The 15,944-nt window shown below is 32.9% G+C and overlaps 1 protein-coding gene across 8 annotated transcripts in view; it reads left to right on the top strand.

Annotated features, from left to right (window-relative positions):
- The window catches only part of RALGAPA1 (Ral GTPase activating protein catalytic subunit alpha 1), a 247,809-nt gene that overhangs the window by 228,759 nt on the left and 3,106 nt on the right, over window positions 1–15,944 (top strand). For 7 of the 8 annotated variants that reach the window (XM_078053575.1, XM_078053573.1, XM_078053572.1 and 4 more), the window contains one exon: window positions 8,978–9,102. In XM_078053575.1, the coding sequence (XP_077909701.1) occupies window positions 8,978–9,102 (125 nt within the window). Of the gene's footprint in view, window positions 1–8,977; window positions 9,103–9,695; window positions 9,727–15,944 lie in introns of all 8 variants that reach the window. The other variant, XM_078053574.1, reaches the window with a different exon arrangement.

Genomic DNA, 15,944 nt, shown 5'->3' with positions numbered 1-15,944 from the left:
GGGCAGCAGGAACTGCCCATTTAACTCTCTGTGGGAAGGAAGCCCAGAGAGCATTCACAATGGTACCATTGTCGAGTTGCAAACTGCTCTGAACAGCTTGACAGCACTAGGGAGGAGGGGAAGGGGTTGCTTTACTAATTGCTGTTCAGAAAAGAGAAGGAGCAAAAATAGCTGTTGTAGAACTGATGTTTCTACATTTACTTACTCTCTTGATAGGAGTGTTGACTTTTATTTAGCACATACCTACTATAAAAAGAAAGCAAATAAATATATTTAAGCAACCACCTGTAGTAATTCCTTGTTAACATGCCATTATCTATTTTAAACCCACCAGATTATAACAAAGTCAGTTTTGCTTTATGATACTTTTTATGTTTAGATGAAAATGTATTTTTTTAATCTTCACAAAAATTTTTTAATTTAAAATAAGGGAAAATGGATTAAAACCACAATCCATGTATCAGATAAAGTTAAACACAAATTTGGCTTAATTTCCTTTATACTGTGTTTTTTAGAATTCCCAAATATCTGAATACCTACAAGCTACATTAATATAGAAATGTAAATTAATCTCACGCATAACAATTGCAAGTGCTAAAATAATCCACTGTAGATAAACTAGTCAGCAAATCTTAGGGTTAATACCAGATTTATCATTTAAATGAATAGCGGATAACTATTTCAGTCATTTCTGGTTCTCTCTCTCTCCTTGAAGTCTGTTTCTCAGGTATATTTAAAAATCTGAGGGTTCTTTCCCTTTTTATGAAGCATTGTATGCCATGATATTTGTATAAACGCTACTGCTGGCCTTTCCATTTTTTTCTGGTCAGTCTAATCAAGCATTTGGTGATTCTGATGCAAAGAAACAATGATCTACTTCAGCTTACTTCAGCCCCTAGGATCCTGACCCTACAGCATATTTCCATAGGTGATGATTTCAGCTGAACTTGACTAAATTATATTGCAATATTATAATTTCTGCAACATGTCCTTTAATTTATAATTTTTTTAAATGGGATGTTCTTGCTAAGTTGGTGAAAAATCAAATGCATGTTTGTGAAATAGTAACAGTCTGTAAAATTTACTAGTTGTCCATCTCCTCATGTCCCCTTAAATGCTTTTAGTAAATGGGCACCAGTGCAGTATTTCAAAAACAGTAATTCATTGAATGCCCATTCTTCCTTTTACTGCAGAATAGATTATATTTAAGTCAAGATTAATGGGTAGATTTTGATGTTAAAGTCCAGTCTCTAAGCCCATCATTCCCTAGGGGCATATAGTGCATTAGTTTAAGCCAATATACTGTTTATCATAGATTCTATGACACAGTCTTAAATGACAGTTTGTTGTACTTTGTAACTACTTACCATGATAATAAATCACTTTTTCTGTACTCCTGATAATTATAGCATTTAAACAAAATCTTAATTAAGTTAGTACACATTTAGGTGGAGATAACACGTAAGTAATTGTACACTGTAAAATTTCACTTAACTTTTTTCCTTTTTGCAATCTTCTAACAAGAATCCCAAGTTTAGCGTTTAGTTCAAACACATACATTCATTTCCTCAACTATAATGTACTGAAATTTTTGTTCCAAAAAGGAACAAAGTGTTTCTAACCATCCCCCAATGTTTTTTAAAGTCTTAGTCTAATACTTGTGATTCTGAAGCAGTTCTGTATTGACTGTGAAAGTCTCGTTATTACTTAATGATAATATTTTCAAGTACATCTTAACCAAGAATGAGAATCTAAAATTTTAACTTTAAAATTTTAAATTTAATGAATTTGAAATCTAGGTAACTCAGTTTTTCTTTTAGATGTTTTACTTCATACAACTTTCATGAAAGTGGAATATACATATTTCATAATCATGTTAGTGCTTTTTAGAAACCACCAGTGATTATTGGATTATTAAATCAGGAAGGATTTTCAGAACCTTTAGGGAGGTTTAAATTTTTAATCCTATTTATTTAAGGTTAATCTTTTTAAATGTATTTACATGAACTTTGGTAGAATTGGGCTTATCAACTTTTTACTTAATGTTTTCATTTAGTAATTGACTGATTTATGAGCAATTATATATGGTCCAAATTTTATTCAACTCCAGCTTTCAATAATAGGACTATCCTCACACTGCCTTAGCACCTGTTATGGATTTTGAGTCATCTGGCAGCCCATGGGACTTAGATAAAGAAGTACCAGGTGTCCTGCCTGTCTCCTAATTGAGACGCAGTGAAAACAATATAGACTTGGCAGTATGGTTAAAAGGATGGATTAAAGCCCAGCTTTGTCTACTCTGACAAATCACAGCTTTTCCTTCATTGCGTAGATAGTAGCAACTACTAAAGAATTTCATTAGTAAAATGCATCATAAAAATCATACAAAATAATTTGTTACAACCTGTTGCAGACTTTCGGAAGAATTTCTGTTAAGGTAATACAAATAAACAATACCAAGATTCATTCCATTTACTTAGGGGAAATTTTTACAGTATAAGAGCTACACTGCATGTGTCTTGAAGAAATTAGCTACTGTAGGAAAGAAGTGAGTATTAATTTACCAGATCTTGCTTTATAATGTAAGCAAGTATAGTTTACTTTCATCTTATTGATGAGCAGTGCCTAGGCCATGGGGTACTTAATTGCCCTGTATATTTCAAGAAAATATGACCTTTTACTACTGCTAATAGCAACCATGTGATCTTTGAGATGTACTTACAAAATATATCTACATATATCCTATATCTCAGTAAAACTTATTATTTCTCCAAGACCCTGTGTAATGACATTGCTTCAGAATATTTGAAGATAATTTCAAGGCCCTTTAGAACTAAAAAGTCAAATGTGGTTTATTTTCTCATTTTTACTAGACCATGCCAAGGATTTTTCCTGTATTATATATGATATCTAGTATATAAGCAAACATTTTTCAAAAATGGCAGTCTTCAAATTTAAGCTAACAGTCATTCTGTTGGCCATCCTTGAGCTAACTAAAATGCCTCTATGCCTTTTCTTTTCTCCACACAAAACTGAAATCATTGAGATTGGATATACAAAGAGCACTGGACTATTAAATGACCAAGGTTCTAGTGCCAACTCTACAGATCAGCAGGTTTGTTTTTCCAAGCAAATCTCTGTTTGTATTCTCCATCCAGGCAAGGCTTATTGCCGAATAAACATTTTGCTGATTTTGCTAAGTTTCCTGAAAGTAATGTTGGTAGATGATTGTTGTATCCTTCCTCTAGTTCAGACTGTCCTAAATTATTCTCAATAAATGATGCCCTCGGATAAACCCTCTCAAAGTCTTCTTAAAAACCTGAATATTTAAATTTCTGAATATTATTTTTCAAGACTATTGTTACATCTGTTCTTATAGTGTACCAGAGCAGTTTTAGAAATTTGCCTAAACTTTTTGAAATTACCCTTCATTTGATTTTTATCTAGAGATTTTCTCGACATTTCTTCCCTTTCTCCTTTCTTTACAGATGGCCACTTAAATGAATAGAATTAGTTTATTAACTAAATTTCTTGCCTCATACCACTGTAGAATTTATGAAAATTTTAAAGATTTCTTTAAAAAATTTTCACAACCAGTGGGGCAAAATATTTCAGTGCTAAATTGTAATGAGTTGTAATTACTTTCAAGATTTATAGAATTTCTTTTTTAGGCAATTAGATTTTTTTTGAAGTTATTAGTTTTCTTTTTTCTTAATACTACACTTTATGTATGTATACATACATACTTTTTCCTCTTCCAAAGAAGGTCAGCAAGATCAAGGGTAGGGGTGGAACCAAACTCTCACAGGAGAATTCAAACTCTGTCTCTAAATCCAATCTTAGCAAAGTCCCAACTATATTGGACCAAAAGGGTTTTGCTTCTGGAGAGCCAAATTGGGATTAAAGGAAAGAGGCTGTCTGCATAACAGTCTCCTTATTAACTATCAGACCAGCTTTATTCATTCCTTCTATAATTTATAAACAGTCATGGAGCACTTCTGGGCCTTGTGTTAGGTGCCGGATATGTAAAAATAAAAAGGACATGGTCTCTGCCCCTATGACATTAGTCTCCCCACTAGTTTATTAGGAGTATAAGCACAAAGAAGAAGGCATACTTGGTGTTTATCAACTGGCTCTGAGAGCAGGGGGAGGCCCTCATTTGTGGCATTTGTTGAGTTCTGTGATGTGAAAACTCCCACCAACCATCTTACAAACTTGGTGAATATTATAAGTAGTGCTCTCCAAATTTTAAGTCAGTAGGCAGAACTCTCCTCCCTCTTCCTACAATTACTGTTCTTGGAATCTTCCATACAGAGAAGGGAGATAAAATTCCTAAGTGTTAAAACAGCAAAGAAGCCACAGAAATATCTGAGTGCAGGCAAGTGCTTACTAATTTAGGGATTTCAGAATGGGCATTAAATCTCTGAGGCTATGATATTGAGTACAGATATAAACACACTACATACTTTGCCTTTACTTAAAAAGGAGCCAATATTTTTTTCTTGCTTAGGAAAGAAAGCATTAAATCTGAACTTAAGAGGAAATTATAATTAAGCAGTGATAGGTCTCAGACATATACTTAAAATTGTAATTTTCATAACTGCATTTTCTGAAAAATACTTCATACTCATTCTTGCTATGTACAATATTATACACACACACACTTCAATTTTTTTTGAGACTAGTTACAAATTACAGCTGAGCTAAATGTGTATAAAACCTACTGGGCATGCCATGGAATTAGTGATCACAAAACTGAAGGTTTTTCTTTCTTGCTTTAAGTAAAAGCAGTTCACAGTTACATTCTGATTATTAAGAAAATCGTAGAGAATGAAAGGTTGTTGCTTCTTTAAAACCAAATCTACCTTTTCTATATCCTCCCTATGCGTTAGTAAAATTGAAAAGTGTACTAATTATCCTTCTTTTCTTCATATTGTCTTTTTCTCATGAGAAATCATTTTCTCATAAGAATAAGTCAAAAGTCCCTCTGTACATGCCACAAATATTATCAGAGTTCTTGCACATGAATACAGGTATATTCCTTAAACAGGCGTTGAAAATTGCCCTCAGGGAGACAGCACCTGCTATTTACAAAAACTTGAACCAAAAGTCAGAAAAACTATGTTTAGCACAGATGTAGGCAGACTTTTGGGTTACCCTATATTTATATCCTTTATCTTCAGCATCCCTCTTACATAAATAGGAGCAGGTGGTGGTATCCCCATTTAACATATAGATAAACTGCAGCACAGAAAATTCATGCATCGCTTTCCAGGACGAGGCTGAAATTGAACCCCAGTTTCTTGACAGCTGGTCTTGACACAGTGACAGAGGGCCATAAATAATTTCATATGTAAGTTTAAAATCAAAAGTAGTTACTTAAAGTGAATAATAATGTTAATATTAATGAAGTACAGATTAGGTTTAAAGTATTTATACTAGAAAAATATTTAGTTCCCTTTATTATTTTTAGAATAGTAATATTCCTTCCCCCCTTTTCTGCTTTTGCAAAGTAGAAGGAAGGAGGATTAGTGGATAATTATATTGCTGTGATTGCAGCACCTGTGTGTTATTTCTTTTGATTGGCTAGTTCTGTATTAAAGATTCCTACCAGCTGAAAGTCTCCCTCATCAAGTGGCATTTTCTTAGCTAGTTTTGGCTTGGGTTGTTTTAAATTTACAACAAAAACCTTAATTCAACATAGACTTGTACTTTAAATTTTGCTTTGAATTTCTTTACCATTCCCTATCTATCATCTCACCCGTTTCAGTTTTTTTTAATTTCAATGCCAATGGCAACATGCACTCACAGTAGGAATATAGCTTGAGCTATCCTGTTGTTGCTAGTGATCAAGTTTGTGTATGCCACTCAATTTATAGGTACTAATAACTCTTCCCTAGAGAGTTGCCTTTTAAGGAATAAGTGTCTGATCTATTATGAGGAGATATAGGAATTAATAGCTTTGGATTATGGTTACCATTGCAGATGCTAACAGCACTGTTTTTGACTGATTTTATCATCATCTCAATCACAAAATATCCTGTTTATGGACTCAGAACTGTGGTTTAATTAGAGTTCCTTACATCTCTTTAATATATGTTTTTCTAGAAGCGGGGGGAGGAATGTAAGTACTATAGATTAGGTTGGTTTGTTTCGATGTTGTTTATAAAGAATATTTAGCTTTTCGACGGTGAGTTACCATAAACAACCGCCCAAAAAGGAAACTTTCAGACATTAGCCTGCCTAATTTTTGATAAGTCCTACGGTTTTTCATTTAAATTCAACCATTAATGATTGTTTTCACTGACTCTGCCACCTAGACTTGAACTTTTAAAAATCTTTTAGAGCATCATTTTCCTTAATGAAGATTTTTTTGTAATTAAAAAAATACATCCCGTGTTTTTATACAAAATGAATACATTATAGCTGGGTAATTTTAGTTTATATAGCTTTATATTTGAGTTTCTTCAGAGTTTTGTAATAGTGAAATAGAATTACAGTCCAGATGTCTTTTATGTAGATATTCATTCCTCTATTAAATTTTACTACACTGGAACTATCCTTCTGGCTTTAGAAATATTAACATTTGCTTTCTATCTGCCTAATTTTTTGTGTCAACTCTAAATATAATAAGATAAAGTAAAATACTTCATTTATAGGCCCTCTGAAAGTAGAGCATTTTAAAAGCAGGTAGGTGTCTCCACCCTACTTTTCATGAAGCATTTTACCCATTCAAGCAGACTTTTAAAAACAGCTTGTTTTGATAGCAGACTGTTCTCCTGTGGGCCTCCAGCCTTTGCTTCCTGGCAGCACCTTTGGTGCGAAAAGAGAGTGATCAATTGGGAGACTATCAGTGCCAGCATGCATAGAGTGATAAGTTAACACACCACTGGGAATTTCTAGGGCCCACCAAGATACTTCACTTCTAATGTGCTAACAAGCTCATTTTTCTACCTCTTGCCTCTTCAGTTATTTTTTTTCTCAGAAGAGCTTAGAAGTTGAGTGCATCAGGCATAATGAAAAGCTCTGTAGGAGGGAGAAGCAATAACCCCATTTTTCCCTTTTCAGCCAAATAGAAAATTAGTTTCTGGTAATACACAAAGGCCAGTATTTTTTGTACAAGGGGCACTGCTGTGAATCAAAGGACTCTATTAACTGCAGAAAATTCGGCAGCTGTGAATCTCCCCCAATGAAAAAAGTACTTCCCAACAAGTTGTGAGATATGTGGTATTATTTAGATTGAACCATCAGTTTCATCCTCTTCCACTTATAACCATATACCTCCTTTTTAAAGTGTGCTATATTACTTTTCTAAGATAACATTCAAAAATATCTGTTTCTTCCATAAAATCCTTTCCACTGATCATTTTAATATAGCGTCTTCTCCCGAGAAGTAGAATTCTTCAAAGTTCAATCCCAGTGTACATAATTGAAAATAATGGATTGCAAGAAATTGGAATTCAGATTTCAATATTTAATGCATAAAATAAATTGTAATTCGAGAAGAGAGTACTCAAGCCATTTAGAGGGCAAAAGACATCACAGTCTAAGTACCTAATGAATATAGTCTTACCTTTAACTCTTAGCTTTTTTCCTCTTCTTAATCAATAACCTTTTGTAAATGTAACTATGGCTGTGTTAGCTCCAATTGAATTATCACTTTAAATTATCTTCCTTACCAATTTTTTTTCTTGCTCTTGGTTGTAGGCTTAGTCTACAATTTCTGGAAATGAAGAGCTACAGTAATTGAATTGCAGTTTTAAAAAAAGAATAAAGAGTTCTGAGGAAAATAAATTATAATGGGTGTTGGAAAAAATTCAGTGAAGAAAGAAAAACCCATAGGCAAATTTTTATTAGCCTTCCTACTTATGTAAATGTCTTCTGCAAAGCCTGTCAACATAGCACACTGATACAGCAGGGCAACTTTTAAAAGTTGTACAAGGAAGGTTAACTGATTTCTCAGTTCAGGAACGATACGACATGAAGTCAGCATGTGAGTTTCCCTGATAATTGTATGTTGCTGCCTGCTGCTCTGCATTTTGACAGCCATTTCCATAGCTGCTTTCGTGAGCGACAGAAGTATTCTCTCCCTTTCTCGCCCTCTCTGTGCTAACAGCACAATCAGGCCTGCTGAAACAGGAAGCCTGGAGTGGGTTGTTCAAAAGCAACAACACTTCAAGGTACTGGTTGCTTGTCAATAATATCAGAGAAGAAAACGTGGTGAAAGGGAAGTACAGTATTTTTCTGTCAGTGTCAGTGCCCTGTAGATGCTTTGTTAGACAGTATTTAGGAGTCCTGTGGACTCTTTGCAAATATTCCTGCTTGTTTCAGTGTTATAATTGACTAGATATTTCTTCCTGACGTACAGATTCAACTATGTATTTATCTTAACCACATGGAGTTATTCGAGGATTACAGCAACAGTAGTCTTCCATTCAAAATGAGAACAATTGTTGGGAAAATACAAGGATTTTAGAAAAAGAAGAAGATATGCAGGAATTTCTCACAATAAGCCTTTTTATAAATGAAAAATATAGAATTACAGACAGTATTTTAAGCAGCATTCTAATATTTATTGTGTGGCTTTGCAGAGTAAATCTGCAGATTGAAGCCAATTTAACAAGATAAAATGAGCCTAGGCTGACCTGATAGCAGTTGAATCCTTTCTCAAGTAAATGGTTACCTTTCTTTCTTCCAACAGGTTAGTAGTAGTATCACTGTTTTCTAGTAAATGTCTCCCTCTTAAGCTGCCGTGTATAGTGGTATCACCTGAAAAATCACCTTTTAACTTATGTTAAAAACTATTTTTTTGCTCCTTAAAAAGCCATACTTTTAAATGATATGTAAGAGTAGTGAATTTATTAAGTACATTTATTAAGAAGTAATGGCTTAGCAATTTGAGTGGTCCTTTTTGATAAGATCTGTTCTTTTCCACTGTAAGCTGCATTTAAGTACATCCTTAACTGAAGGGAATCAGCTATGAAGAGAGAGCACGCTACCTGCAAACAATTGTCCAGCACCATTTAGAACCAACGACATTTGAAGATTTTGCAGCACAGGTTTTTTCTCCAGCTCCCTACCATCATTTACCATCTGATGCCGGTAAGATTAAAAGCGAGTATTAGTTACTTGTCACTACTGGAACTTGAAATGCAATACCCTTTTGTCCTAAACTCTTAAAATAATAGAAAACTTGCTTGAATGACATTCCAGTTATTGAAGTACATTTTTCATTTTTTAAGAGTTAATTTGGCCTGTAAATTTAACTTATACTTTCTTTTACCTAAATGCAGTTCCTTGAGAAGTCAACAATCCTCATAAAAGTACATGCACCACATTTTATCTGAGCTACTGGCCATGACTGTTGTGTTTCATGGGATCATTACTGAAGTGTCTGCAAAAGAAACACAAGTTGAGCACGTACTCTCTCTCACCTTTAGAGGATCAAATTTTATGGCCAAGAATATTGCCTTATCTCTAATTTTACAAATAAAGTTAAACAACTGTCTAGATTTAGAAGTGGTTGGTATGGTAAATTATTTTATGATACTTAAAGACTGTAAGAGGGTACTGCATTTTTACAATTAACTAATTTTGAAAAAATCAGTAAGAAAATAAATGACTCATGGCCTTCCTTTTCTGTGATACTTTGCACTCCTTATGATTGTTTCATTTATTTTATTTTCCCTCTTTAGATCATTAAATATCAGTTCTGTTTATCTGAAGGTAAGACAAAGTGTCAACCAAAACACCCTTTGTTCTTCCCCCATTTCCTTTTTTAAAAACTAGCAAGCACTAAGCTTGTAACTCAATAAGCAAACTTAACATTGCCCTCATTTATACTAAACATTTCAGAAATTGTCACTAAATTTCTTCCAGAATTATACTTACTAACCCAGGTCTGCATGAAACACTAACCCTGGTTCTGGGATAAAAATAACTAATAATTAGAAGCAACCCTTGGTTGAAATTAGTTAGATCTTGTTGTATTGACTTTTTTTGTTTCTCAGCATGAAAAAAACTAGTACTACTGAGCTGAAATGGTGTGTCTTTGTATTTGGTAATGTGCTGCGCATTGTTATTGCATATCTTCTCATCAGATGTGCCTTGTACTAGACTAGGCACCTGCAATACAGAGATGACTATTTTAATAGTGTTCAAGGGAACAAGAAAAAATAATACAATATATTTGAAGTTCATCATAAGAAACCTTAAAATTCTCTTTTATGATATGTAAGTTTTCTTTGTATTAAATAAGTTTAAGAGGCATAATAGTCCTTTTCTGGCCTCATTTATTTTGGGGAAAGAAAAGGCTAATTCTCAATTGAGATTTAGTTGATAAAATTAAAGTTTCCATTCCTGTCTTCATTTAATTGGCCATTATAAAAATAATCTTACCAAAAAACTTAGAGCCCTTTCCAAATTAATATAAAAGACCTAGCAAAGAGGAAAATTATGTAGACTAGGTTGAATCTTTTGAAAGAGAAAGAGATTAAAAAGTCTTTAGATTCACTTCAGTGGATCGACAATCTAAAATAAGTCCGCTTGGCATTAAGAATGATGCTAAAAAAAAAATACTAAAAGTAAATTAATGAACAACAAAATAAAAACTAGTTAAGTACAACTGGAAGTTTCATTTTTTAGTAAGAGAGAATATCTGAAAAATACCAGACATTATTAAAGTAGGTATGAATAACACTTTCATATATCACATAGTCGAATCATAAGTTTCACAAGTGAAAAATATTGATAATAGGACCATATTCAGATTAACTTCTCCCTTAAATTGATAAAAGCCATCAGTTTTCATGTTGTACTTGTTTACCAACTGGAGTCCTTCATATTCCTCTTCTTAATGTTCTCATATTGTGCATATTATCCTGCACATTTGGTCAGATACGTAATATGGGGAGTAGTATTCTTGCTTTCTGAGACTCAGCAACAAAGTCAAGGTTCTGTTGGCTTCATTTTTCATGTATTTTACTACTTTATTAAAATTTCATTATCTCAATAGTAATGAACATATGAATTTTAACATAATACTATGCTACAGATTATTTTCAGTTAATTTTTTTAAGTTGTCTTTGCCCTTAGGAATCATTATAAAAACTTGCACCCTAAGTTTTAGAAGGATGTTTTTATCTGTAAATAACTTATTCCAGTATTACCGAATACATTCTTGGGGTTTTTCTGGGTTTGTTTTGTTTTGTTTTGTTTTGCAGACTTTAATACTTAGGAAAGATAAAATATTTTTATCAGGGTGGTTCTCAGTTCAACACAATACTAAGAAAGTGAAATATTTGCTCCTTCTATAGTAGCAAAAACATTAAGATATCTGAAGAATGATTATCTTTTACTTCCTATCTCAGATTTTGATTATCTATCATAAACCACTCCATACAATAGAACTCCCTTTAAAGTTATAAGTCAAGGTGGGAGAAAGAAGTGAGATAACCACGTAATAGCAATAGGAACCTGACTTATGGTTTGCAAAAATTACATAATAGTGTGAAGTTTTTTAGGTTCATTTTTACTTTTTTAGCATAATGATAAAATTTAGTTGTCACATTGAAGAAATGCATTCATAATTGCAATTGAGAATCAACTTTAGATTCTCCTTTGCATACTCCATGTATATAAGATAGCACTAATTGATAACAAATGCAATAATTTGAAATTAAGTTTTAAAGAAATGCCAGTATGATCATATAATGAATATAATCTGTTCTTTCTAACCAATCCTATTATATAATTATATTCTGCGGAATAGTGTGGAAAAATACTTTTTTTTTTTTTTAAGTTTACTAATAACTTGGTTCAAGATTATCTAAAACCTGCTTTCTGGTTAACACTAATGTACCAACTGTTTGAATTGAAATCCAAGAGAGGATTCTTCTGGATAATTTTTAGTATTATTTAAATAAGTATGAAAAACATTTTTGGTGTATCATAGTTGATCCATAAATTTCATAACTGTATTTTCTCAAAATGGACTCTGTGACAGTAGACTGATACTTAAGGGAAATTATTTTTATCCCTAAGGTCATTGAAGGAGATATTGTGATGTCACACTTTGTTGATCTCCCATAACTACATTAAACCATTATTAGATTTTTCTTGTCCTTTATTTAAAAAAAAATTACAGGAAAAAAATCCCTTTATCTTTGTCAGGCATGTGTGTGGAAAATATCAAAAGTTTTACAGTGACCTCCTTTTTAAACTTTTTTTATATTCATGAACATCTCTCCTCTGACTCTAAACTTTAAAATGAAATTACTCCTTTTCTTCGCCAGATTACACTGGTAACCAGTTCAAAATCTAGATATTTTTCCCTAACATTACATTCAAGTCTTTTTTTTCTTTAATAAAAGAAATTCTAGAATGCCAGCAACAAGAAACAGGATCATATTTTGCTGAAAGTACACAGTAAATATTGTCTTCCTCCATGTCAACACCGACAATACACCCATAATTTTTTCAGTATTAATGTCTTTTTTACTGTCATTAGCCACAAATACTTTTGAATGCTTATTGTGTAGTGTATCTAGAATTACCTCTAATATTTTGTTATTTTAATTGAGTGGATACCGCCCTTTGGATTTATTGTTTTTCTACAAATTAAGTTAGAAATTTTAGCACTCTAAATATTAGAGGGTTGGTTGGTGTTTTTCTCTATTATGCATATATATACATACACACACAAATATACATATATTTCTACATACAGACCAATTACCTTTAGGTTCCTTTAGGTTACATATAGGTTCCTATTTAAATAAATAATGAAAATTAGTAGTTAGATTCAACTATTTCTATGCCATCAAAATAAGAGATAATCTAGATAAAATGATGATGAAGACCTACAGTAGCGTCTAATCTTCCTTCTAATTTCAGTTTTGCTCCTAATTCACAAAATCTGTATTGCCTCATGTAGATGGGATAGTATTATGATGGTCAGATCTCTCTCTTTGAATCTTCAAAAGGGATAAGTCATCAAAATTTAACCATTGCTTTAGGTAACCTCTTGAACTTGGTGTCCCTCTTTAAAAGTTATTTTAAACTTTCCTCCCCTTCCCAGGCTTTGAAATGATCTGAAAGAACACGTTGTAGCTCTTCAGAAGATAGTTATTTTATATATATCCTAAATATTATTTGTTAGTGCCAGTAATCGGTTTCCTTCAACATATAACAGAAGCTATATATTTGTTTGTTGTGTTTTTAAAACAGATTCCTACTCATATGTATCACTAGGCTAGCCTGAAATTAGAAGCAGCCAAATTGTATCCTGTTTTCAGTATTTTGAACTTGAAAATTTGGCTTATTATGTGTTGTTGTCCAAGAGGCAAATAATATCAGTCTTAAAGTCCCATTAACCTTTTGTGACAATAATTACTAGGTTCAGTTTCCACATAGAACATTCATTCAGATGTAAAATTTTTATAATGAAAATAATAAAAGAATAATTGAACAATTACTGAGTGCTAGGCACTGTGCTAAGTACTATACATGCATTCTCTCATTTAATCTTCATGGCAGTTCTATTGCGGGAGGGCGAGGGAGCTTACCCAGAGTCACCTGATTCTTGGTAAAGCCAGAGTCTGACTTCAGAGTCAGACTATTATATTTACTATTATATTACCTGTGTAATTACCAATGTAATCTAAATATTTTCAGTCCCTTCTTGCTGTTGAGAGAAATTGCCCTACAGCCTGTCATATTTATAAATTAGAAATTGTTAAAGATTCTTAAAGACTCTATTTTTCCACCCACTGAAAAAAAATCCTTTTTTTTTTTTTTTTTTAATAGCTAAGGTTGCCATGGGAGAAGTATGGGCTTTGGAATCAGACTGATCTGGATTTAAATCCTAGTTCTGTTATTTATTATCCACAAAACCCAGTTTCTCTATTTGTAAGGAGATAAAATATGACAAGCTTCAGACTAATATGTTCTAAGTATGCAATAATGGCAGTTTTTTAATATTTTCAAAATGAAACCACTTTGTTTGCCTGTATTCCTGTACTATTTAATTTTAGGGGTGCCTGGCTGGTTCAGTCAGTAGGGTTCAGTAGTAGACCCTTGATCTCAGGGTCATGAGTTCAAGCCCCATGTTGGGCATAGAGATTACTTAAAAAAATAAATTATATATGGTTTCCTTTATGACATCCAGTGGTGGTGCATACATGCTAATCTTAATCACTAATCAACTCCTTTAACAATATTAAAGCAGTAAGATTATTGGGGTAGTCTATAAACTTTAATAAGTAAGGTTATATTTTGTAGGAATATCAGCATAAGAGTGGATAAGTTCTTTAACGTCCTCAAAACTAAACAGTATATTCTGTTCTCCACATTTCAGTGGTTATATTTGTAAGTGGTCATTTTCTTCAAAAACATTTCTAACTTCTGTCTCTCTCTTCTAATCCTCATCTGTTCTGATCCAAAGTCTATTAAATTTTACTCTTCTCTGTTTAGTAGCTTTATTATATAGCTAAACTTATTGTGTAGCTACTGTGTGCCAGGATCTTTGCATATGTAGTCATTTCATCCCTCACAACTTTGGAAAATAACTACTGTTGTCTCCATTTTACAAAAACAAAACAAAAAACCTCTTAGATCAGTTTGCCCAAGATCCAACAGCTAGTAACATGCCAGATTTGGCATTTAACCTGGGCCTGTCTAACCCATGCCCATGTTCTTCCTAACACATCACAGAGCCTCTTAGTTCAGTATTCATTGGAACTACTTTCAAAGTCACAATATTTTTTTAAAGGCTATTATTTAACCAATAACTAGCAGTTTTAAACCAGTCATACCTGTCAGCAAGCAGTACAAACAAAGCCACAATAAATAACAATCCATTGAGTTCCCTTTTATAATGTGTATAGACTCCCAAAGTCATATTCAGCATGTTATTTGTAATAGTTCATTGTAACACCAGTGCACAATATATGAATCAATTACACCATCAAGATAAAGTGTGTACTGAGTACTGTAAGAATGTTAGAGATACAGTATGAACAAACATAGGAGCCTATAGATACTTTCCACCTGAGGATATATTAATAATAGAAGTGATTAAATAAAGCAACATTCTTTATGACTCATGTGATAGAAATCAATACTTGGGCAGAATAGGGTGTGAAATGAAGGGTAGGTATCACTGTATTCTTTACATCTAAAATTGAGATCTATCCACTGTAAAGTATTTATAGAGTTTGAATATGCTGAGTATATTCCATAAATATCATTTGCCAAAACGTGAGGAGGTACTGATAAGCTATATACCATACACACTAAAAAGCCTGATTTGACTCTCAGTTCATTGAAGGGGGATTTCACACTGCAGGCAGTAAGGGAGACATGGAGAAATTGCTGTTTTTGAGGAAAATATTCTTTGATTTGGGCATACTCTAAAGCAATATTCTCCAGTAAAACTTTCTATGACGATGGAAATGCCCTGTCTCTGCACGGTCCATTTTGGTTGCCACTAACCACATGTGGCTGCTCAACACTTGAAATGTGGCTAGTACACGAAGAACCCACATTTTTATTTTTACTTAATGTTAATTTTTAATTAATTTTAATATGGCTATGCCCACTGTCTTGGACAGTACAGCTCTGGAGATTTTATGACTTAGTGATTAGGATAAACTGCCTCCAGTACAATGAACACGTTAAAAGTGATGTTTATAGAATCTCTCATAGACTTTTTTTCTTTTCTTCTTTTTCCTATTTGAACTTGTTAGTTGGTAAGTATAACATTTGAATTTACAAAGCACTGTCCATTGTGAAACACCATCACCCTAGTGCATTGCATGCCCAATTTCATAATAAAAACTTGATTACTCTCTTCTCTGCTCCTCGGTTAACACCTGTACAATTCTGCACTGTGTCTCTCATATCTGTTATCTGTCTTTTCTTTTGTTTTCTCACTTCTGCTCGCT

This window comes from Halichoerus grypus, chromosome 8 (genome assembly GCF_964656455.1).
Source record: "Halichoerus grypus chromosome 8, mHalGry1.hap1.1, whole genome shotgun sequence".
Taxonomy (NCBI): Eukaryota; Metazoa; Chordata; class Mammalia; order Carnivora; family Phocidae; genus Halichoerus; species Halichoerus grypus.
Note: the sequence above shows the minus strand (reverse complement) of the source record. Positions and strands in the feature narration are given on the sequence as shown.